This window comes from Vicugna pacos, chromosome 17, assembly GCF_048564905.1.
Source record: "Vicugna pacos chromosome 17, VicPac4, whole genome shotgun sequence".
NCBI lineage: Eukaryota > Metazoa > Chordata > Mammalia > Artiodactyla > Camelidae > Vicugna > Vicugna pacos.
Genome location: NC_133003.1, coordinates 26,682,283 through 26,709,047, shown reverse-complemented (window position 1 = coordinate 26,709,047; position 26,765 = coordinate 26,682,283). Strand labels below are relative to the sequence as shown.

The 26,765-nt window shown below is 37.7% G+C and overlaps 1 protein-coding gene across 6 annotated transcripts in view; it reads left to right on the top strand.

The window, feature by feature from the left end:
* Window positions 1-26,765, top strand: part of ERC2 (ELKS/RAB6-interacting/CAST family member 2) — an 874,625-nt gene that overhangs the window by 443,770 nt on the left and 404,090 nt on the right. For all 6 annotated transcript variants that reach the window (XM_072941512.1, XM_072941513.1, XM_072941511.1 and 3 more), the window contains exon 14: window positions 20,875-21,010. In XM_072941512.1, the coding sequence (XP_072797613.1) occupies window positions 20,875-21,010 (136 nt within the window). The remainder of the gene's footprint in view (window positions 1-20,874; window positions 21,011-26,765) is intronic.

Genomic DNA, 26,765 nt, shown 5'->3' with positions numbered 1-26,765 from the left:
TAATTCCTGTATCATAAAATTCACTCTTTTAAAGTGTATAAATTCAGTGGTTAGTATAGTCACAAGGTTGTGCAATCATCACCACTATCTAATTCCAGAATTAAATTTTCATCACTCTAGAAAGAAACCTATACCTATTAGCAGTCAGACTCATTCCCTAGTTATTTCCCCTCTTCCCTCAGGCCCTTACCTACTTTCTGTCTCTATGGATTTGCATATTTGAAACATTTCATATAAATGGAATCATATAATATATGGTGTTTTATGACTGGCTTTTTTCACAGAGTGTAATATGTTTGAGGTTCATTCGTGTTGCAGTATGTTTCAGTACGTCATTCCTTTTTATTGCTGAATAATTTTCCATTGTAGGGTATACCATATTTTGTTTATCTTTTAATCGGCTGATCAACTTTTAGGCTGTTGGCTGTTTTTAGCTGTTATGAATAATGCTCCTGTGAACATTCATGTGCAAGTTATTGTTTGAATATGTGTTTTCGTTTCCTTTGGGTATATACCTAGAAGTGGAATTGCTGTGTCATATAGTAACTCTATGTTTAACTTTTTGATGAATTTCCAAATTGTTTTCCACAATGGCTGTGCTATTTTTACATTCCCAACAGCACCGTATACTTGTTCCAATTTCTCCACATTCTTGCTAGCCCTTGTTATTGTCTGTGTTTTTATCATAGCCATCCTAATAGTGTGAAGTGGTATCTCATGGTTTTGATTTGCATTTCCTAATGACTAGTGATATTGAACATCTTTTCATGTACCTATTGGCCATTTATGTATCTTCTTTGGAGAAATGTCTATTCAGATCTTTGCCCATTTTTAATTGTATTTGTCTTCTTATTGTTGAGTTGTAAGAGTTATTTATATATTCTGGATACTAGACCCTTGTCAGGTATATGATTTCCTATATTCTTTTGTATACTGGTAATTTTACACTTGTATTTGCTGTGTTCTATTAAAAAATTGTTCAATACACAATAGTTGACATTTTGAAATAATTAAGTGATATTTAAAATAATAAAGTGATAGCTTTAAAAATTATACCCTCAGAGACGGTAAGTGAATTTGTGATATTATAATTAAATAGGATGCTTACAAATAAATTACCAGTTGACAGTTTTACACTGGCACTGCTTTTTTGAGGGTTCCATATGATAGGATTAGGAACAGTGTACCAAATATTAGGAATGTATTCAAAGTATAATTTTGACCCCAAACATATAAACTCCTTCAAGCATACATGTGGTCACATATCAAACAGATGCTTACCCTCTTTTGGTGATGTCTTATCTCTATTTGAAATAGACCTTGCCTTGAATATTCACTTAGTTTTTGTTTATTGATATGACTGAACTCCAAAATTTGAGCCCCTTCCAACCAAATAATTTGCCCATTTAAATGCTCAGGGTATGGCCTCATTTTATAGTGCCATAAAATGAAATTTTAAAAGCCTCTCCAGAGAGCTGTGATTACCATTTTTTCTTTAGTTGTTTGCCAAGCTAATAAATATTTTTAGCAGTTCTGTCATCACATGTCATATAAAACTAGATCTAATGATTAAATCTAAGAAAGGATCCTAAATACTGCAGCTTTCTATGCAGCTTGAGAAAAGAAGTGATCCACCTGATCATTAGACACTTGGATTTTCATAAGCAAGTCTTAACACATCCTCCTCTCTTTCCAAGAAGGGTGGATGAAGGGGCCCTTGAAAAGTTTGGGCTTGCTGAGGATCAGCTGGCTGGCTGGCTGCTTGGGGGAACTGAACTTATAACTACATGGCCCTTGGGTGCTGTATGTTCCCAGTTCTCACAGAGGAAACATTTGGCTGTGATTGCAGATAGTCACATGAGCCTCTCTTCCACCATACATATAGTATTTTCCCCCCAGTTCCTGACAAGTGGCTTTCTAATCTTCCTGCTTTTCTGACTTCCCAGTATACCTCCTTGGGTTCTCCAGTACATGGTCTCTTTTTTTCAGAGGTCTGTATTAAAGCCTGGGATCTTTCTCAAATTTTTGACAGCCAGTAATTCATAAAGGAAAAATGAATTAACTACGTTTTAGTGTAGCTGTAGGGCAAGAGAGTTGTTTTGAAGTGATTGCTGCAGGCTGTTAAGACAGCTACTTAGCTTTCAGGGCTGGCAAGAGAAGGATGAAAAGTAATGAGTTAACCTGCTAAGAATTTGGCCATTTTAATCATTTGAGTCTGGGTATACTTTGTCTCCATTTATACCAAGTGGGGAAACAGTTATCTTGATAAGCAGGGATTTATCTCACCCCACCTCTCAGTGGCTGCCTGGACTCAGAGTAGAATGGACTCCTTTATGTAGCAAGGGGAATGGGCATGCTTTGTATGAGTAAGAAAAAGGAAAAAAGCCATTGGTATTTTTTCAAAGTTCTTATCAGCAAAGAGCATTACCGAGAAATCCTATAGGGTAGTGATGACATTCAATTTTATTTGTACCAGGAATGCACAGATGGCTGGAGTTAGCAGCTATTCATTTTTAGCATGTATCTCTCATTAATGTTAGTGGGAATTACAACAGACCTATCAAAGGGGAAAAATAGAGGAGGGTCCGTTGTATCAAATAAACGTACATCATTTTTGTGCAAAGGTCACATACTTGGAATAATTCCTTTCTGTAATTGTAACTTCCCATAGTTAGTTTATTCTTTTTGCTGAATTTTTATGTTGTCATTGGTATTTTTAATGGCCTGAAGAAAAGCATTTCAGCAAACTGCCCAAGTCTGAGACTTATAATTAGTCATTGCAGCTTGTGGGATCTTTTGTAAATAGCTCGATCGAGATGTGTTTTTACATAAAAGTTCTCCTTGATTAATTGCCCAGGAAATGCTTCCAGTCATAGAGATTTGTAAATCTGTAACATAAAATATTCTATTCCCAACAGTTGAGTCAGTGAGAAACTTGTGATTTTTTTAACCATCATGTTTTCAGGTGTTGCCAGGACTTTTAATCAATTTCCACCTAACAACAGTATAGAAATTAAATGCCAACAACCAGGAAAACTACAGTTCCTTATTATTTCACTTCTATATCTAGGACAGAAACAGATATCCTGGTTTTCTAAAAGACTCAAATGAAAATGTAGTATTTTAAAAAAGAAGAAAAGGAAGATCAAATGGAGAGAAAATCAATTAATTAAAATATAGACTAGATAGAACTTGAATTCACTATGGTATGAGAATTTAGTAAAACTTTGATGTGTTATTTTCTAATACAATGTTTTTTTGTTCCTGTGGGCTGGACTTCGGTATATTGAATTTACAGGGGTTTTTAGTTTCTTCAGTTGGGAAAGTAGAAAATCTTTCTTGCTTCTGATGTCTTCTTTGGATGAAGAAGAATTCTGATTTTATAAGGTGCAACAAGAAAGAATTTAGGATTTATACCAGCAAATGGATTTAGTAATAAGCATCAATGCACAGGGTAAAAATATGAGGTTGAGACACTTAGGTGAGCAAAATACTCACTTTTTGCAAATCAATTCATGTTTTCTGCTTTATCTTGAATTTTAAATATTTTTATATTCACCTAATTAATATCAAGGGTGTTTTTCTCAAAAGTGAAAAAAATTAATGACTTATTACCAACTGGTATAGAAAGATCAGCCTATACAATGTAACTTTAAATTAGTTCTCATTTCTAATTACACTATAGCTACATTTAATAGAGTTATTCATCACTATCCTGCAGGAACTTTATAAAACTTCAGTTATTCCCCAAACCTTAGCCATTCACTGGGTGAATGGTTTCCTTGGGTGCTATATGAAGAATGTTATAGCAGGCTTCTTCTTGTCTGTCCGTTTGTCTTCAGTCTCAGTTTTTAGCCTGTTTATAGTGTCTTTTTTTTTAAGTTTTAATTTTAATTTTTTGAAGTATAATCAGTTTACAATGTTGTGTCAATTTTTGGTGTACAGCATAATATGTCAGTCATACATACATATTCTTATAGTTGTTTTCATGTTATAGGTTACTACAAGATATTGAATATAGTTCTCTGTGTTATACAGAAGAAACTTGTTGTATATCTATTTTATATGTAGAAGTTAGTATCTGCAAATTTTGAACTCCAAATTTATCCCTTCCCACCCCCTTTTGTAATGTCTTTTTATACAATGAATAGTCTTTGTTTAAAGGAAAGATTTGCAGGTATATGTGTGTGTGTGTATGTGTGTATATGAAATAAATAATTACATATGTATATATGTATGTTTATGTGAAATAAATTTAAGTCATGTTTATGTGAACTGAATATATGTATATGTGTATACATATATATGTAGGTGTGTGTGTGTATTTTCTGATGTAAGAAGCAGTATTTGCTGAGTTTTCTGTGGTGAGAAGAGAAGATGCTTACAACTGCTGATGGGGAGTGGTGGTGACATAGCTTTGGCAAAATAGTCTTACAGATGGGTAATGGTTTTTTGTTTTTTTTTTTTAAGTGAAAGGATTATCCTGGTTAGCTCTGACAAGAAATTAGCAAGTGAGGTAAATCCAAGAATAGCAATGATAATAACATGAATTTTGGATTGTGACAGATTGGGATGGAACACAGATCTACTCCCTCTAAAAGGAAGAGCCCTTTAAGCAAGTTGCTTACCTGCTCATCCTCATTTTTCTGGTCTGGAATGGGGATAACAATACCTACATCATAAAGTGGTCTTGAGGATTAAACATGTACATTGCCTAGTCTGAAGAGATGCTGATAAAATGCTACCTTCTATAGCACAAATGTTTATGACCCTGAGTCTTGGTGGCTGCTCTATGGATTTTAGATCAGATAACATTCCTAAAAGTGGGGCCACTCTACCTCTGGGAGTTCTAGAAGCACTGCCATCCAGACAGAAACTAGAAAGGGCATGAAAATGGATGCTCAGGATTTTCCTGTATCCCTCCAAGTAAAGATTCTGTCACAACTGTAGTATGGAGGATTATATCCCTTGAGGTCAGGAACAGGGAAGCATGAGAGGGAAGGTTGATGTTCTTGGCGTCTGGAATCTGCACATAGGCGCTGGAGGAGGCCCAAGAGGTCACTCTTGTTCAGAATCTTCCTGAAATGTACAGAGGTCTATGCTGGCTCTTGGGATTCTCTGCCTGTTTTGGTTTGAGTAACCGTTATTGAGTAGAGGTCATTTTCACAGCGGCAACCGAGAGAACAGAAGTGCATTGATTCACAAGAAGGAAAGATAGAATGAAAGCTGCTCAAATATATTCTATGATTGTGAAGTGACTAGGAGTTGTCCTAACTTATATAGCAGAGCTAAGTCCTGCTCCACAAACTCAGGGGGACAAGAAATGAACAAAAAAATATAAATCTTTATATATTTGTTGCTTTTAAAGCAACTTAGATCAGACTCCGGTCTTAAGTCCACACTACCAGTAAGGGCAGAGATGGACATGTGACCTAAATGCCACCTCCAAAAGCTCTCAGTAGCCCTCTTACACTGCCTCCTGAAGTCTAAACTGTTAACCGTGGAGATGCGGTAATCCAGAACTTCAGATGGGTGCCATCTTCACAGTGCTTTGTGATTCCTGGGTTTGTATGTGTGTGTATGTATATATGTGTGTGTATATATTTCCTCCTAATCAATAGGTTGCCTTTTCATTTTGTTTATGGTTTCCTTTGCTGTGCAGAAGCTTATAAATTTGATTAGGTCCCATTTGTTTGTTTTTGCTTTTATTTCTATTGCCTTGGGAGACTGATCTAAGAAAACATTGCTACAATTTATGTCCCAGAATGTTTTGCCTATGTTCTCTTCTAGGATTTTTATGGTGTCATGTGTTATATTTAAGTCTTTAAGCCATTTTGAGTTTTATTTTTGTGTATGATGTGAGAGAGTGTTCTAACTTAATTGATTTGCTGAAGAGGCTGTCTTTTCTCCATTGAATATTTTTGCCTTCTGTATATTTTTCACCTTTGTCGAAGATTAATTGACTATAGTATAGGTGTGTGGGTTAATTTCTGGGTGCTCTATTCTGTTCTGTTGATCCATATGTCTGTTTTTGTGCCATGCTATTTTTATTACTGTAGCTCTGTAGTATTGTCTGAAGTCTGGGAAGATTATTCCTCCAGGTTTGTTCTTTTTCCTCAGTATTGCTTTGGCAATTCTGGGTCTTTTATGGTTCTATATAAATTTTAGGATTATTTGTTCTAGTTCTGTGAAAAGTGTCAGGGGTAATTTGATAGGGATCACATTAAATCTGTAGATTGCTTTGGGTAGTATGGCTATTTTAACAATATTAATTCTTCCAATCCAAGAGTGTGGGCTATCTTTCCATATCTTTTATTCATCTTCAGTTTCCTTTATCAGTGTTTTAGAATTCTCAGCAGATAAGTCTTTCACCTCCTTGGTCAGGTTTATTCCTAAGTATTTTTTTTTTGGGATGTGATTTTAAAGGGATTGCTTTTTTACTTTCCCTTTCTGACATTTAATTGTTAGTGCAAAGAAATGCACTGGTGTAAAGATTTCTGTATGGTATGTATGTTAATCTTGTGTCCTCCTACCTTGCTGAATTTGATCAGTTCTAGTTGTTTTTGTGTGGAGTCTCTAGGGTTTTCTATATGTAGTATAATGATATCTGCATATAATGACAATTTTACCTCTTCTCTTCCAATTTGGATCCCTTTTTTCTTTTCCTTGTATGATTGCTGTGGCTTGACTTCTAGTACTATATTGAATAAAAGTGGTGAGAGTGGGCATCCTTGTCTTGTTCCAGATTAAGGCAGGAAGACTTTCACCTTTTCACCATTGAGTATTATGTTGGCTGTGGGTTTGTCAGGGTTGAAATTTCTTAATGGAGAGTGATATTCAGTCATTTCCACCCCTCTGGGAATAGTGAAGATGCTGAACTGCAGTAGAGGGTGACTTACCTTAGTACTGAACAATAGGAAACATTTCAAGAAACTCTAATTAAAGAAACCTGGAGACTAGCTAACTCAGTGGCACCTGGAGATAACTGTTTATACTTCATAGCTCACCTCAAAATTCCCAGTGATGCTGAGGATCTTAGACATCACAGTTGAGTGTATATGTGCAAGTCATTGAACTACTCTGAACATATAGGGAAGACAGGTACTCGGCTCTTGTTCTTCCTTGTTCTTAGAGCTGTCTCTGTCATTTCTACCCATGGCTACAATGGTACCCAGGAGTCTTTGCTGTTGTTAATTATGTGTTTAAAACTTGGAATGCTTTTAGATAATACAGATGAACATGTATATATTTTATTAACTATACTTTTTTACTAGAACATCCATAACTTGCAGTTCAAACATATGATTTCACTAATTCTTGTCTAGAAAGACTCTAAGGCCAAAAGGTATATAAGGTAAAAATATTTAAAGAAAAATATTAAGTAGCACAGGTAATGCATGGTATAGCAAAAATTACTGACATAACACATTAAGTTGGGAAGCCCTGATTAACACTGTTATTCATCAGACTTTATACCTCAGAGCAGTAATTCAGTGGGAAGAATCCTGGGGGAAAAAGGAACTTGGGTCAAATAAGTCCAGTGAACACATCCTCCTATTTTGAAGATTCACCATGCACTTTATAATAAATAATAAAGGCTCTGAAAAGTTCTGCAGTATAAAAAACCATTTATACTTATTTCTATGTTCTCAAGGCTTCTTTGATCCTAACCCCCCTCCTTTGGTTTTGTTTTTGGTTTGTGTATTTTTTTTCTTTTTTTGGTAACAATTATTAATATCCCCCAGGGATAGTGCTGTCATAACTGTTTGTAAATCACTGAGTTAAGGAAAACATCATCAGGAAAAACTGAAGGTGGCATGACAGTGATGATTTTGGAAGTGGTTAATTGTGTTGAGGCAGTTGTGTGGGGAAGTGGTTTGTTCTGTCTTCTCATACAACTGAGGGGAATGGCTTACGCCCTCTTTGCTGATAATTCTGCAGTTTGGTTGTCCTTCACTGATTTTCCTTTCATCCACCACCCGCCACTGATTCTGTTTTACTCATTGACATTAGACTAAGAAGTACAAGAAGTTTGAGTTATGGGAAGAAAAGTGGAAAGAACAGGCATTTATTTTTGCACTGTGTGTTGTCATGGGGATAAATACTTGGGGAAGTATAGGATGCATAATTTTCCAAAACCCTTCATTGGCCATAAGTTAGGCCTTCCAGATGCCTCAGGTTGCATTGGTGAAAATGGTTTGGGAAATGGAAAAATGAAGTCTGTTAGGTAGATACTGAAGTAAATAGTCCCAAGAAATGTTTGAAATTGGCAGTAAAAAGGTTGAGAAATCAAAATAAAATAAAAGGTTAAAAAGCTTTTAAAAATAATTAATATATAATTTGGACACTGGTTAATAATGTCCAAATTTGTGCTGTCCAATATGCTGTAGCCACAAGCCTCATGTGACCATTTACACTTAAATTAAGATGAAATAATCTTGAAAAGTCAGTTCCAAAATTGCACTAGCTACATTTCAGATATTCAGTAGCCACATATGGCAAGTGGTGACTGTACTGGATAACAGAAATAGAACATTTCCACAATTGCAGAAAATTCTGTTGGCTAACGTGTATGGTAGACAGAATTCTGATATGACCCCCATGATCTCTGCCCCCTGGTTTTCACACTCTTGTATAATCTCTTCCACTTGGGTGTGGGCAGAACTTGTGACCTACATCTAGTTAATAGAATACGGCAAAAGTGATGGATGCCACTCCCTAGAATAGGGAATGTTAAATGGCAAAGGTGATGAAATAGCACTCCCATGATAAGACTCTATCTTAGCAGGCTGGAGAGAGAGATTCTGCTGGCCTCAAAGAATCACACAGCCATGTTGTGAACTGCCTTTGAAGAGGGCCACATGGCAAGTAACTATGAGCAGCTTCTAGGACCTCATGAAGCCTCCAGCTCCAGCCAACAGCCAGTAAAGAGCTGGGAACCTCATTCAGCTATAAGGAAAGGAATTCTTCCAACAACCTGAATGAACATGGAAGCACATTCTTCTCCAGTTAAGCCTACAGATGAGAAATGCATTCTGGCTAACATTTCAGCCTAGTAAGACCAGGAACAGAAGGACCAGCCAAGCTGTGTCTGGACTTCTGACTCACAGAAGCTGTGAGATAATAAATAAGTATTGTTTTAGACTGCTAAATTTGTGGTAATTTGTTACACAGCAAGGGAAAACTGATAAAGTGGTAGTCTAAACTCTCTTTGAGATGGTCTGATAAGCTGCACTTCAGATGGTCCTGATCCTAAAGAGAATATAACTTATTTATTGAGGCTAGTGCTTTGCCTCTCTCTTAGAAAAAGACGATTGTAGTTTTCAAAAAAAAAAAAAAAGGAATGTCTGGGCCTGGCCAGGATGCCCCATTCACTTTTGTGGCAACAATCTCATAATAATGTACAATAATATTTTATTATTTTTATATAGCATAATAGATAAGACCATGAACTTTGGCATCATAGAAACAATGGTTCAAATTATGGACCCCCTGAGTATAAACTGCATTATGTTGGGCAAATGACTCAACCTCTCTAAGCCTCATTTTCTTCATCTATACAAGAGGGCTAAAATTACTTTTCATGTAGGGGTGTTATTTTGTTTAACTGAAATTATATTTTTACAGTGCTTAACACAATGCCTGACACATAATATGATATCGAAAAATAGAGGATGTTAAAATTAAATTAAAAAAATAGAGAATGTTTTTATTATTTAGCAATATTTTAACATTGATTTCTGGTAGGAAATAGTATAGACCTTGAGACATTATTTCTGTGCTCTAGTTTGGAAAATAAGCATGTAAGATTTTTATCTTCTTATTCTTCTGCTTTATTTTATGTCTGGGCTGCTACAGCCCAATTCCAGATTGAATGCAATAAAAACAGGTCTTGCATACACAAAGTGCCCCTGTGCTCATAGGTTGCTTTGGCTGTATATTGTCTGGGCAAATCGCCCCCAATCTCTGGCCAGACTGTGGAATGTTGGTTTCCTCCAACATTAACCCCCTGGGGGTCAATTTTCACAGTTTCCATATGTTTTTATATTACCCCAAACTGTCAATACAAATGACACCCTACCAAATTGGCCCTAATGTGCCTATGTCTAACGGTGGAGTTGGAGGCTATTATAACAATACAGTACTCCATGGAATTGTGGCAGTTATACAAATGTTTCATTTTTAAAGTGTTCAGATTCCTTTTTTTTTTTAATTTGAAAAGAAGTAGATGATGTGCAAGGAGAAGATTTGAGGAGGTAACAGAGCAGGAGTTGTAATCTTATGTCTGGGCCTTGTCTTAGGTTGGCCCCTATGGTCCCAGAAGTTCTGTCCTAAGATCTGTTACCTGTTGTCTGCAGTTGTCCTTGCCCCTTTGTTTTTCTCTTAATTTCTGGTTTTGTTACTTTTATTTTCATTTATTTTATCATCTCCAAGCCCTTTGTCTCTGATTAAATTTGTTCGTACAGGAAGAAGAGCCAAGCTCATTATGAGGCAGTGGAGTCCCAGGATATGAAATACACTAAACATTTCTACTTGTGGAGGTAGACTCATCCATAAAACCTAATAATTTATTCAAAAAGTGTTCACATTGAGGTTAACAGGTTCAGAGACTGGAAATTAATAGGGAAATTGCATGGCATTCTTGTTGGTTTTTTGTTCTACTTCATAGCTGTGTCTTCATTTCAGTAACTGTTGCTGCCACCATGAAGTTTGAAGCTGTTAAGCTCCCACCTTCCATTCCAAAGCTCCCTTGGTGGAATGCTAATATTTTTGGGTAATTAACTCATGTGTATCTAGTTCTCTGATAGTCAACCAAGTTGCTGCTCAGGGCATCGTGTGAAGTTTAGAGTGGTGTGCCTTAAAGTGGCTGGACTGCAGGACAGAGACTGTATCCCGAGAATGTCTGTTCCTATTCCCTAGAGCGTTCCCGGGCTGCTTGGAAGAGGAGAAAGCTGGACAGTGGTGTGAAAGAACTCTACCGTATTCTCTATAGTTAGTTGGCACAGCACAGAGATTAAGGGGCTAGGGGTGGCCTCTGGAGCCAGAATGACTAAGAATTCTGCCTCTGCTCCTCAGTTAACTGTAGCTTTCGTCTGTAAGAGGAATAATCAGAGGACCTGCCTAATAGGGTTGTTGTGAGGATTAGTGAGCTAATATGTGTAAGGTGCTTAGAGCACATCATGTGATAAGAGCATTTGCTGTTGTGATTACCATTACCTGGGTTCAGCAAACTCTGACCCATGGGCTAAATCCAGCCCTGCCACCTGTTCTTATAGTTTTATTAGAATACAAAGCTTTTCGCAATGGCGTAAATGAGAGCAAGCCATTAGCCTGCTGTGAACCATGTAGATTTTTAAAAACTACTAAAAGATAATGTAATTTATGAATTACATTAAGAAAGAGATAGCCAGGTCATTTCTTTTGGACTCAGCCTTTTAGATTTTCAATTTAATTTCAAGGATGACTTCATAGGAATGAGAACTCTAGGTTGTTATTGTGGTTTTACCAGGTAATAATACCCAGTTGTATTCATCATTAGTCTAGTTTTTTTTTTATTTCTTTTTATTTTGGCTACCATTTCATTGACAATAAACTGATATTTATTACATGAGATTGAATTCTTCTATATAGAAAGTACTTCCATGAAAACAAAAAGAGCAATCTTCATTCATGTAAATCTTTAAATATGCATTCCTAAATAATTTCAAGGATTCACATAAAACATGTGGCAAAGGGGTTAATTTCATCCTTCGACCAACAGCAGCAGGTTTCAGAATTAAATTCAATCTAACAAATTTGTTGGTGACAATGGACTAGGCATTGTGCTATGTTCTTAGAGAAGAGAATGAGACAGTGTGATAACTGTACAGAGAGTGCTTATAGGAGAACAAGGAAGACATTAAATGATGGAAAGTGTGATGGGTTCTTACTGAGGCAAGCATAACATGATTTGGGAATTTATAATAGGAAGACCCAACTTTTAGATTGACCAAGAAGGCTTTCCAGAGGACAATGCCTTTACACTGAGGTGAGAGGGATCAATATGAGTTATCTGTAATGAAAGGACCAGGATGGAAATGAGGTGAAAAGTTTACTGAAAGAGAAAACTGCCATGCAGAGGTCCTAAGGACAGTAAGGCTTGGTGTGTTCATGGTGCAGATGGAAGGCCAGTATGGCTGGGGAGAGAAGGATAGATGAGATAGGACTTGGGGAGGCAGGAGTTAGATCAGGTATGAGCCACAGGAAGAAGCATGGAGTTTTCCATAGATAGTGGAAATCTAATGAGAAGGTTTAAGTGGGACAAAGATATTGTCCTGTTTGGGCACTGGAGAGACTCTTTACTCTGTCCTGTGGAGAATGGATTAGATGGGCTAATTGGAACTGGCATCCTTGCTCAACTTTGAGATGATGATAGCTTGGACCAGAAGAGACATGGTTAGGAATCATTCCTTCACTCTGGTGCATACTCCAAGGATGGGCTCTGTTCTAGCAGTAATGCCTGTTTGGTGGTAGAACAGTAAATCATCAATTAAAATGCAAGTGTATGTATAATTAAAAATTGTGTATGCCCAATGAAGGAAGTGCACAGAGTGTAGTAACAGAAATTTTCAGTGGCAGAAAGGGAACATTCTTGGGGTGGTGCCCAGAAAAGGCCCCTCTGAAGAGGTAATATTTGAACTGAAACTTGAAGGATGAAAATCAGCCATGGAGGAGGCTGTGGAGAGGAAAGGGGAGGGAATCCCAGACAGAACAACAAGTGCCTATGCTCTCTGGTGGGAAGGAGTTGACGTGATTTAGGAACCAAAGAGACTGGATTCAGGATCCTGGGGGTAAAGGTGAGAATGGTGTGGAATGAGGCTGGCTATCTGGTTTTATTCTTTGGGAAATGGAAAACTGTTGGAGGATTATATGCCAAAAGAAGTGTATGATCTGGCTTGTTCTGAAACATTCACTTTTGCTGCTGGGTGAAGAATAGATTAAATGGGACCAGAGTGGAAGTAGGGAGACCATTAGGGAGAGAAGAGTGTCATGGTCCAGGCAGGAGAAGATACTGGCTTGAGTTATCATGGCAGCAAAAGTAAGAGTTTGCCCATTCCCTGTTTCCCCATCTGTACTCCTGTGCTGTGGACTCTCAGCAGGGCATTAACGCACCATGGGATGTATGGAGCCATGATATGCTGAAGTAGGGGATACTTGCTGGGCAGATAGAGTTGGCAGGGAAACCCTGCTTTGAGTTCCCTAATGATGAATCTGCCTCCAACTTTGACCATATGAACTGAGAAGCCTGAGCATGTAGTCCATTCCATAGTGAGAGGGATGTGGAATATCACATTTATTGCTTTATAATGAGAAAAATAATCATTCCAGGGATATCATTCTCAGATCTACATGACCAGTCTGTGCTCTCTGGGTCACCAGACCTATCTAGGAGGCCAAGCGATAAGAAATTTATTTGGTAGATAGTGAATTGGAGCCAGGCTTGTCAGGTAATCACGTGACGCTTACAGCTGCGTATGATCTGCTTTCCAGAGGAGTGTCTTATTATTAGATGCCCATATAGGTTGAACTTTGATTCCTAAGGCACATGAAAATCAAGTTTTGCCTTTTCCCTTTGAGTTTCCTGTGGGTGCATACCAGTCCTACCAACTGCCTTGGAGGAAGGCAAGGAAGCGTCAGAGAGAGCTGGCTCTCTCTTGCGGTCTTCCCTAACAGGCCCCCATCAACTGTTTTTTCCCTAAAAATATATTAGTGAAAGTACTGAAGATTGAACCCAAGACCCAGGACCTCATGCACCCAATAGCTCAGTATGTGCTCTACCACTGAGCTATTCCCCTCACGCCATCTACTCTCTTTAGTTTAGGCTCTCAGTCACTGATTCCATTCAAATTTAAGGCAGTGCTTCATTGATATTCTGTGGGAAGAGATTCTTTAGGGGTAGCATAATGGAGAACAGTTGAAGGAAGCCAGCCCTTTGAAACCTCCCCTAAAGTGAAATATCTATAAGAAAAAAACCAAAAACAAATACCCTTCTCTTGCTGATTGTGACCATCTTCTGCTATGTAACCTGTTCTCTAGGTTTTCCTGGCTCGTGTGGGGGAATCATCAGTGGAGGGGAGTAGATATATTCTTTAGAAAAGGATTATTTGAGGCAGGGGCATCAGGCTGACATTTATAAATTACTCACTTTGTGCCAGTAACTGTTTTAAGAGCCTTAGGCTTATTAAATCATTTAATGCTCTCATAGCCCCAGTGAGGTAACTTGCCCAGGGTCACACACTTTGTAAGGGATGCCTCTGTGATGAGAATGTAGTCAGTCTGGCAACAAAATCCTTGGCCCTGGGCATCTTACTATCCTATCTCTTGACCCCATATGTCTCAAGTGATTCAACCATTTCATCAGGCTGAATGAGGAATTGCCTTCCAGAAACATCCTCCTCCAAGGAGAACTTTGCTGATGAGATCCGAAACTACAAGGAGACTCTCTTCGCCTCTAGGAAGTTCCACTTCTCAAGTTTTCAAATCTGAACACTCCCTGCCTTTCTTTCTTTAGCTATGTTATCAGGTTCTGGTTATGTCCTAGTGTTCTGGTAAATGATAAATGATGTCGCTTTAAGGTGTATTGTCATCGTGTGGTTTAACCGAGGGTGGCCTTGTTTCTGGGTCCTTGTGTAGCTCCAAACACCAAAGAGGAGATGGGAATAGAGGAGAAGGAGATGGGAGGGTACTCACCTCTAAGGAGTGAAAGGAGCAAGGACTATATGTAAGGAGCGGCAGAGGAATCCACTGAGGAGGGAAGCCAGGATGGAAAGCATGGGGAGAGATTTTGGCATCCCTTTGAAGGGTTTTGGCAAGGATCTAGGCAGTCATCCAACTAGTGGCCAAAGAGGTAAACTACTTTTGAGGAGCTACTGCAAAATGCAAGTTCCAAGAGGTCTGGCTCATTCTGGAGCTAACTCCTAAGACCTTGACCCTGCTTGTTCTTTGTTGGGAGGAGAGCTAGATTCTAGTAGCCACTGTTGGCCAGATACTTTCTCTTTCAGGAAGGAATACCATGCTCAATACATTCAGCATATTTGTATGTGCTGTAAAAGTATCTTTGGAATATTTATGATACCTTTCTAAAATTTATAGCTATGCTGAAGTACTGAATGGTATTTACAAGCCTTAAAAAAATGGGATCATCTCAGTGGTTAAAAGTAAAAGCCTTTATTATAGGAAATTCTGCATGCAATACTCATTGTCAGCTTTCATTGTGTGTGTGTGGCCCATCTACTTGTGCAGTCGCATCAGGATCCCAGCTCACTTACCATGCTTGTTGTGACCTTCCTGCAACACATTAGGACCTTCCATTAGGATAACCTTCCAGAAATGTAACTTACCTTATTATTAAGGAAATGGAAACTAACTGTATGACAGAAAGGATTTAATAACGCATTCCAAAGTCCATTGTTTGAGGTATTTGGAATACTTGCTATTCTGGTGTAGGGAGCAAGACACTAAATATGTGTGCAATATTGCACAAGACACGATTACATTCATATTGTAAACTAAGAGTAAGAGAGGGAACATACTGTAGTCTGTTCTAAGCATTTTACCTGTACTAATTCATCAACTCTTCACAATAATTCTATGAGTTACACACGGTTATTCCCATAAAAATGTGAAGAGGCTGAAGTAAAGAGAAGTTAAGAAACTTGCCCATGGTCACACGGCTAGAAAGTAGTGGACTTCTGATGGAAGCCCATGCAGTCTGTCTCCAGAGTTTATGCTATTAGCCCCTGCACTGCCGCTGCTCCTGGAAGATTCATATAACTCAGAAATTGTCTTCCATGGTGATTGTACCATTTTACACTCTGAGTTAAACCTACATCTAGTTATTTATCCAAGAGAAATGAAAACACATGTCCACACACCAAAAAAACTGGTCACAAGAATGTTCATTGCAACCTAATTCTTAACAGTAAAAAAATTGGAAACAGCCCAAATATCCACTTAATAAGGGAATAACTAATCAAACTGTGGTATATTCACAGTAATGAAATACTATTCAGCAATAAGATAGAACTTAATATATAACAATATGAATGATCTCAAAAACCTTACACTGAATCAAAGAAATCAGTCACTAAAGAGCATTTACTATATGATTCTATGTATATGAAGTTCAACAGTACACAAAACAAATCCATGTAGATAAAAGTTAGAAAAGAGATTACTATGGGGCAGGGGAAAGGGATGTGAGGCTGGATGATGGCAATGCCCTGTATTTTGATTGGTCAAAAATCATTGACTTGTACATGTAATATCTGTTCCTTTCCCTGTCTGTATTTATACCTCACTTAAACACATACACACAAATACATACAGTAAGATGTGAAATTCACCCTCCTCCAGTCCTATTATCTTTGCCTGCAGTAACCACTGTTTATAGACTGGTTTGGAATTTTCCAGGAGTTTACAGGAGTATATACATGCACCATTTCCATATGCATACATATATACATCTTAGTAGGCTTTTATATTTTAACATAAATAAGTTTAAACTATATGTATTATTTTGATACCTGCTTTCTTTTTCAATTAACAATATGTCTGGGTTTTTCCATGTCCATCCTTCAGTTTTGCCTTAATGTCCTTTGCTAGCTTAGGGCTCCATAGTATGAATGTGCTTGATTCCTTCGGTCAGTTTCCTTCTGATGGATGATTAGGTATTTTTCAAATTTTCAATGTTATAGTGCTACTGTGAAAATTTTTGTACATATATGTTTGTGCACATGGGCAAGCATTTTCCTAGGCTGCTTTTCTAGAAGTGGATTTGCTTGGGCAAAAGTTACGTACACAGTACTGACAAGTTGGTTTTCAAAAATGCTTTTGTCACTGACACTCCTCCTGACCACATGTGAGAGAGCTAGATTCCTACATCCTCTCCAACAATGGATGTTATCAATCTTTAAAGATTTTGGGAGCAGGTGGGTAAAAAATGGCATCTTATTTCTGCTGAAGTTTTAAAAGAGGAAGTTTTGATTTTTTTCTTTATATACAAATATATATGTGCCCTTCGAGAAACATATGCTTCCCCTGCCCTCTACTCTGGGCTATATAATTCTAGAGAACTGTTCTCTTTCCTTTGGGAAGAAAGATAAAGAAAGAAGAGAAGTACTAAGCCCTGAAATGTAGTATGATAAGTGGGAGAAAATATGGTATTGAAAGTTGGAGAACTAAAAATCTTAAAGGTTTAAATAGATGAAAGTGATCTCAAACCGGGTGAAAGTTGTAGTTATTTTAAGTTTCAGAGAAGGTGTAAAATTTTGGAAAGGATGTGAAATGGTTTCTATTTTCTACTAGACACATAGTATCTATTAGATCCAAAAATGTCTATGACATAGATGCAAGCATTTATTCATTCAAATAAATATTTTTGAGAGCCTGATGCTCTCTCAACAGCAAGTTAGAGAGTACTTTCTAATTTTCATTTGACAGACTATTCTAGTGAAAACAGCAGAATTCTGTCCTCTTGGACATTCATTCTTACTATGGTAGCGTTGATACCTGTTGGAATTTTAAGATTTAATCCAAATTCATTAATGATGGCTGAATTTTGAAAAGTGCCATGACTTGCTTTAATGAAACTGATCAATTTAAAGTGGACATTTGAAAACTAATCCTATCACTGACTCTCCAACTAACCTCCATCTGCCCTGTCACCCCATAACTGCTTTTTCTTTAAAAAAAAAAATGCATCTTGGATATATTTTTTTATGTGTTTCCTGGCTGAAGAATCTCACTCTAAAGAAACTTTTTTTTTCCTGAACAGGTCAGTCTCTGGCAGAGCCTTGGAATGCCTGAGTTGTTTAGTGGGTGGGGGTTTGGGAAGTGAATGTTAATGACACCTTCTTCTGAGGCAGTATTGCCAGAAGGCTTTGCAGTCTGCACCCTGAGGGGCTCCAAATTTACTAAGTTTGGAGATAATAGATATCTGTACTGAGTTAGTTTGATTTATGCAGTGTGGGTTTACTCTTGCAGGTGAGGTAATATGCTAAGAGGACCGATAGGTCACTTACAGAAAATGTAAGTAATTGGAAATGCCGAATTTATTACTAGCAAAAATCACTGGACATCATTTCTAGTGAGCTTCTGTGGGTGCATTTTCTCTTCTCCGAAGGATCTCAAAATTTTTTTTAATTTCATGACTTCTTCATCTTGCCTTGCTCTCTCTTCTCCTACTCCATAAATTGCGGTTTCTGACCTGTGCTTTAGGTAGACTTACGGTTTCCCTGAGGGGCACCTGAGAGATTGTCTAGTAGATGAGTCACTCATCACCTGTTCCCACCTGACCTTACTCCTTACCTCTTTCCTACCTCTGGCAGAGCAATTTTTCCTTCCCTTTTTAAGTTTCAAGTAAGCTTTTATTAGAAGAAAGAGTTGCACTGCAGCTGGAAATGTATTTGAAAACCATAGCACTCCTGCAAAGGAGTTTGCACACTGTATATGTATCTCTTGATATTCATCTGTACAAAGACAAGATGATACTTTTTATCACCTTGCTCTGCATTGATCTAATTGGTCCAAATCCTAAGCAGTGCCATTCAAAACCCAACTTTTCTAATCACTGGTGTATTAAGTAGGACAGTATTTGAAGGAATGGTTGGAGAATGCTGATGATCAGCCTCCATCATAGAATCTGAACTTCAGTTTCTCTTTTTTTCTGAATGACTTATTCTCAATTTAGGAAAGTCTTTAGGGATGCATGGATTTTGAGTTCAGTTTTTTTTGGTTGGGCTTTTTCTGGGGGGGGGGCGGGGTTGGAAAAACTGCAGGATCCTAGAGAATAAGGTCTAATTTGTTCAGATTGCTCCTAGAACTTTATGAGAGTTTTTTTTTTAACAGTGCAAATCATGTTTGTGACAATATATTTTATTTATCACTGAAACTTGGGAAAAAATATTTAGCAGTTAGTTCTATGTAAGTGTGTGCTTCAAAGTAATAAAAAGATATTTTTTATAAAACCATCCTCTAATTAAACAATCTCACATCCTGAGCACTCACTTTATTTCTTAAGTAACTAGAAAATGTGCTTGCCCTGGGTTAATATGAGCTTTGGAACTACTATATCCTTGTTTCTTTAGGAAGCGAGAGGTCATTCCTAACATCTTTATGGTAACCAAAAGATAATTTCCTAAAAGTAGATAGTGTATGGACTTACAGTTGATAGTTTCATATGTGTGTTACTGTATCCAGTAAAAATGGGAAATATCAGACAGCGATTTTCTAATCCAAATAATGACAAAAAGACCGTTTTTCTATCTCACCATTTACCCTCTTAGTTAGTGTCTCCAGGAATATTTAAATCACTCCTTCATCTGGTTCTGTAAATATTTATAAGGAGCCAAAGTGTTCAGAATATTTTTATTAGCAGGATCCCTTAATAAATAATTATCTTGAATTTCATTTTCTTGGAGTGGGAGGGAGTATGGAGTATATAACTTTATGAGGACTAGAAATAAGAGTTTCTTATTGAGAGTGGCTTCTACCTGATTATGAATTGTTTCAGTTAGACATGTTTGCTGTTTATCACCTAGTTCTGTTCTCGTTCATAACTGTGCTAGAGCGATGATTCTCAATATACTTTGGGGGTCAGGGCTCAGTAAGAGTGGCTGACTCAGCAATGCTGGGGAAAGGGGGAAGAAGGATTAGGAAGGACCCCAAGTGATTATGCTCCATGGCCTTCCTCTTTTGGAATCACTGCTCCTGGGTCCTCTGTCCTGCCCTCCTGCCTCCTCATGTGTTGCATTAGATTTATTGCAGCTGCTGTGGACATGGTTGCCTAAATCTGTGGAATGTTTTGCTAAATGCTGCTGGTGAAATAGTTCATGTTAAGCCTGTGACTACCCTCAACACATGCACACCTTTTTTTCAACCTGTCCTCTATCCTTAGTCTTTTACTTACTTGATCACTTTAGAATTTTGTACTTTGGCATCCTATAGATTCGTTAAGAACTTTTATTCCAAGCACCCAGACTTTAGTTAAAATGATGATTAGTCAAAGTGTTACTCTGTTTGAGCTAAGTGATGACAGTTGTTTGATTGGACCCTTGTAATTATTATTTTAAAATCAAAATAATAGATCATGATTTCAAAACAGGAACATGATCCAAAAGAATAATAGTAATTAGAACAGCAACCACTTAGAAGAAAATAAATGCCCCATCATAGACCACAGGCCCTGTGGGCCCTGAGTCCCACCTGCCTTTGCAATCCCATCTCCTACCTCACTTCCTCCACCACCACCCTCCACCCTCTGGACTAGCCTTACTGCAGCTTTCCGGTTTCTAGAAGTAGCCATGTTATTTCCTACCTTGGGAGTTATACTTGCTTTTCTCTCTACCTGAGGAGCTCCACCACTAGTGTTTTCTTGGCTGGCTCCTTTGAGTTTCACCCATAATCTCATCTCCTTAGGGAGGTTTCCCTGACCACAGTGACTGCAGTCATTCCCCTACCTCACCACCTGTCCACACAGGCAGTGCACATCATTATCTCTTACAGCATGCTATTTATTTCCTTCAACCTTCCTTCAACTTAGGAAACCTAAGTTGTGCCTCCCTGTTACTTGTCTCTTTCCCCCGCTGGATTCCAAGCTCCATGAGGAGGATGAAGACTATACTTGTCTCAATCACCACTGCAGCCTTAGTGCCTTCCTGGCACCTGGCATTAAATGAGTGTTTAAGACATGTTTGTGGTTGAATGAATGGAACATTCTGAGGTCCTAAATTTTTCTGAACCCCTGTCAAGATAGTCTATACTTAGTACTTCTATTATGATAACATATGATCTTCCAATGGTTGAATGTAACTGAACTGTGCTGACTTTTCTCAGGCATATGAAAGATCAGAATAAGAAGGTGGCCAACCTCAAGCACAATCAACAGTTGGAAAAAAAGAAGAATGCCCAGTTACTGGAAGAAGTCCGCAGGCGAGAGGATAGCATGGCCGACAACTCTCAGCACTTGCAGGTGAGCTCAGCCTTCTCCTCTTAATCCCTAAATAATTGGAGATTGACTTCCTCCAAAATGTACCATTGCTATGGGAAAATGTGCACAGAAATGGTGGACTTGCCTTTGCTTTGACTCTAGCACTAACAACATACTCCCAGGGAACCCACTAGATCTTTCTGAGTGTGAAGCATCATTTTCAAAATGATGCCCAAGAAAAGCTGGTTATGGTGGAGCCTACTAATGCTTCACAGAGTCTCTTGGTTTCTGTACCTCAAAAGGTAAGGGCTTGTTTATATAGTTGGCAAAAAGCTTAAAACAGAAATGTCTTCCTTTTAGAATTATATTTGAAGTTGTTTCGGTGTCAGAAGGGAAATGTGTGCATATTATCATAGAAGGTATTTGGAAGAGGATGCATTAAGCCAATTTCAGACAGTTTATAGAACTGGTTTTTTTTTTTGTTCAAAACTCTTGAGACTCTGATCATTATTCTGTCTTTTCTGTGGAATATAGTTATCTCTGAATGTATGGCCCTATCTCAGAAACCAACCAACCAACTGAAAACACCAATTTTTCCTCATTAACCACCCCTATTTTTGGCAAAAGAGCTCTCCCCATGTGCTCAATAAAACATTCAAGCTAAAATAGGGCATTTGCTTTGAAGTTCCTTTATTTATTCCAGTGTGCCTTTAAACAGAACAGTTCAAGTTCGAGTTGGCCAGAGTTCATGTTAAATTCTGCTTATTAATTAGTGTCTTTCTCCAGTTATATATTAGGTTTCCTCCTTGGAGATAGAAGAAGTTAGATGATTTCAGTATGGTCTCATAATTCATCTTTAATTGACCAAAAGAGAAGTAAATAATTATTCTAAAGTAGGAAATACAAGGAAACGTCTTGCACAGAACATGGCACATGGAGGTTACTTAGTCAATATTGATTTCTTTTTTCTCTGTGTACTAGAGATGCCTTAATGGTGTTAGTCAAGCCCCTTTGCAGCATTGCCTGGTTTGGATAGCACAATAGTAGCATCATGTCCTTTGTTCAGTCCTGGGATCACCTTGGAATGGACTGGTAGTTTATTTGAATCCAGAACTTCTTTAGTGTTTCTGGCAAATCACATCCCAGGTTTTGGGGTGTTAATTTTTCCATCAGTTATATGAGATATTAGATTGGTGCCTGCAGACTGAGATAATAATAACTAAAATTTGCAGAACATTTTACTACCTTGTCAGGCATATATTCTTATTTATTCCTCATAAAAATGTTGGTGATTTTATATGTGATAAAACTAGAATCTCAGAAAAGTTATGAAGGGACATCCTAGTAAGGAGTGGAGATAGATCTGGCTTCTGGTCTTCCTGCCTTCAAGACACTAATGTAGAAGAACAATAACAGTAGATATCATTTATTGAATTTTAAGTATGCTGTGTACTGTTTTGTACTTTATAGCAGCTATTTAATTCTTATGTCAAGTAGGTTAGTTGGGTCTCTTATTTCCAAATGACAGGAACACAACAATCTGAATTAAGCAAAAAAGGGAACCTGTTGGCAAAATTAACTGAAAAGGCCAAGGATGGACTTCAGATCTGACCACATGCAGATATTCAAACAATGGCAACAGGAATCTGTCTTCATCCTACTCACAGGCGTGCTTTGATCTTTGCTGCCTTGATTCTCAGGAATGAGCTCTACAGTGATGCCAATGATGGCTACCAGCAGCCAGCCTCCATTCTATAAGTGCAGTCATCCCAAGGGGAGGAGAAGGGCTCTTAGTAGTTCTAGCAAATATTCAAAGTCTGATAGAATAAATAAATTGGCCAGGCCAGGATCAAGTTATGTGATCACCCAGAACCTAGAAGAAAAGTATTAGCCTCACCTACATTCCATGAGGCAACATTGAGGACAGGTGATTTCCTATAAGAAAGAGGAATTTTGTTCAGAAGGGGTGCTGAGCAGGTGAAATCACAGAGATCTATTATATCTGTCATATGGGGGTAAACTAACTATTATCCCATTTGATACATGAGAAGGAGACTCTGAGAGGTTAAATAACTTACTCAAAATTACTTAGCTAGTAAGTGGCAGAGCCAGGACTCAGACCAAGATTTGTCTGTCTTTATATGGTGAGATTTCTAGAAAATTAAGAGAGGAAGGCAAGAAAATTGTGGAGTGGCAGAGAGTCTTCAGGGAACAGGTGGGATTAGAGTTGAATGAGTTTGACATGGGAGGGATAGACCAGTAGGGAAAATCTTCCAGGCAGGAGAACTATCAGCTGAAGTAGAGAGGCTGCACAGAGCAAGGTACAGTCAGAGCACAAAATATAATTGACCAATTGATCATGGTGGCAGAGAGGTTAACTGTTGTTGTCATCTTTCTTAGCTAACTCTGGAGCTAGGCTGCCTAGGATTCACTCCAAGCTTCCAAATTTGGTAGTTGAATGACCTTGGGTGGGTTACTTAACTTCCATAAGCCTTAGTTTCCTCATCTGTAAAATGAGAATAACAGTTGCATCTATTCCCAGGTTATGGAGAGGATTAAAAGAGTCAATGCATATAAAGAACTTAGAATTGTACTTACTCAAAATAAGTATTAATGATGAACCGTTATTATAGTAAAAAGAAAAAGGTAAACTTTATTTTTAATGTTTGGATATTTATATAGTTCTACTCTGATGTGCATTGAACATCAAAGTTTCTGTTTTTTCTATATATAGTAACTTTTCCTTTCCTAAGGACGCATCTAGTTATGGAAATTAATGTCTTGTTTTGGCACATGAACTTTTGTATAGCAACATTTCGTAAGGGGCCTTGATAACTACCTCATAGGCCTATTCATAAACGATAGCACGGTCTGGAATTGCTTAGTTGCATTCCTGACCACCCCAAATAAAGGATAGCATTTGAAATGCAATAAAATGCAATCACAATTAATTTTGATGAAAATGTCTCTGGTTAAGGTTAATAGACAGTGAAACTCCCACTTTCCTGGATTGTTAAGCAGATGTACTCAGATGCAGTAATTACTGACTTTTAAAGACAGAACTTTCCTTTCTGAAGGCACATGATTTTTTGGTATTGCTATTGTTTTTAAGTACTTCTTATTTATAAGTTAGCCTATTAATCCATTTTAAGTGTCAATCAGCTGGGATCTGATTTGGTTAATTGGTTGGTGGTTGTGGGATTGACACTAAATTAGATTTATTCTATACTAGCATTTTATAATGGTTGGACACCCTGACTTCATTATTTCAACCAACCAAATAGGTATTATATCCAGAAAAATCTCACATATAGTACTGCCTGCAACAGTAATACCTACTGCATCTGGCTTTAAAGAGAGATCAAAGAGATTCACTTAGTTGGTATGAAAATTGGAGACAAATTTGAATGTAGATAAAGTGACTATGTTATTCATTGTCCAAACCAGAATATAGCAGCAATAGGCAAAAAATGGGCCATTTCAGTCAAACCTAGGTATATAGTCATGCTGAGAAACATTTCACAAACTCAACCTTCTTTAGTTTCTACGTTTATAGTTTTTTGACAGGAATTGCAAACTCACATGCCTTGAGGATCTAGGATGTTAACATAAATAAGAAACAGGTTTGCAAGTAAGAAAATGTATGATGTTTGGTTCTTTCAGCTTGATTTTTTTGGGGGGGTAGAGATGTATCAGTTAGCAATTGCCATAATAATGCTGTGTATCAAACTACCCCCAAACTTGGTGACTTAAAAGCATCAATATTTATTCTCACAGAGGGGCATCAGCAACCTAAGGGAAACTTCTGATGATAGCAACAGAGGCACAAGAGAGTAAGCAAAAACATTTTAGGCCTCGTAAGGCCTTAGCCAAAGCAAGGCACGTGGGTAAGCTTATAGTCAAAGACTGGGGAAGTACACTCTATCCATGAAGAGAACATTGTAAAGGAGCAGATACAAGGAGGGGTGAGGAATTGAGACCAATCATTCAATCTGTTAGAAAATAAGATTTGGAGAAATATTTCTCTATTATAAGAAAACCATTAACAAACATAATGAAAAAGTTACATTAGCCTTAGTACATGGATACAATTGAGAGTGGTGGGGATTGTGGGGAACTCAAGAGCCCATGTTTCATTGAAAGGAGTTGGGACCACTAGCTTTGGCTGGGTGTTGCCACAAAGGTGGGCCGAGAGTTGAGGGACCTTCTGATTGCCATAAAATGTGAATTTTTATGTGAAATCCATGGATTTTTAGAAAGTTGATTCAGCTTTTTTTAAAAAAAAAAAACCACTCTATGGGTCTAGTGAAGCACATGTCCTTGTGAATTGATGGTTTATTTGTAGCCTGAATTGCACAGCCTCAAGCTCTGATCCCACTGGTTTCACATGATATAAATAAAGAACCTAGGAATGCACCCTAGCTAGCTTAGCTTGACCCATTGAAGAGAGATGGCAGTTTAGTGTATTTGTGTGAGCCCTTTTTTTTTTGTCAGAAAATACCTTGAATTACTGTTTCTCAGAGGAAATACCCACAGTCTATAGGAATAGAGAGACTTCTTAATTTAACTTCTAAAAAAATATTTTTGAAAAATTGACAAGGAGAGCAGGAAGGGAAAAATAAAGATCCATGAAGTTAAACTGTTTAGTGTCCAAATACTGACCCTTATTATTTTTAGCTCAGCACCTTGAGTAAGGCAGAGAATCTCTCTGACCCTCACTTTTTTCATCTGTAAGTGGGGATTACACTCTCTACCTCCCTGGGTGGGTTAAATAAGATGAGGTTTGTGAAGGAGCCTAGCATAGTAACTGATCTGTGTGGGGTTTAGTTACTAGAGCTTTCTCCCAGAGAGACTGATAATGAGCTTTTAACCATTGAAGACAGTGGCCATTGGGAGTATCGCCCAACAAATCCTTTGCAACTATTTTTACTGATGGGTAATACAGACAGAGAGCACACACTAGTAAATAAAAGTTTCCAATAAAGCATTAAAAAAATTTTGGGCAATAAGGAGGAAAAATTAAAACATTTTTCAAGTTTATGTTGAATTGTGTGTGAAAGTAAGATGTGGAAGATCGTGATTTTCTTGTATAATTCTGTAGAACTGTTCCCCAGGACACAGATTATAGAGCATAATATTTATGTCTGGCCTTGGGGCTTTGGGCTTCTGTGTGTCCCACTAGAGCCCACATGGAGATTTTTCAACAAGGTGTCTTGCAGGAGATTCACACTAAATCGTCATTACCAGAATGCGATGCACCACCCGCCCCCAACCTCAAACTATTTCTTGCTGAGTAAATATGACAATTTGAAATCCCAGTGGACATCTTTGTAGATTTTGGCTGCATTTTTCCCTGTGCAGCTTATCGAGTTAATGAACTAACATTCTAAGAAATACACACACCAATATTTTATGCTCCTTTTCTGTTGTGTGTCTGCAGAATTCTCTTCAATTTATTGCCTGAAAACTAAAGTCTGTTCTTGTATGCTTCCGTTTCCAAATTATAGGTTCCCAGGGAACTGTAAAGTTTCTTCTCTGCCAGTGGTTAAAACCAAGTGTGATCAGTTTAAAAAGCAAATGAATGCTCCCATTTATTCTTGTCCTTTCAGCAGAGTTGTTAAAAAAAAAAAAACTAGAAAGACAATTTTATTTTTCAATTTGTGCAACTCTGTGCATCCATATCTTTTTTCCAAGGGGATTTCCTTTACTTTGCTCCTCCAATTAGAGTTGGAATCAGCTAACAGAGGAAGTGTTGCAAACAACATAAACCTCAAAAATGCATAGCTTTCAGCAATAC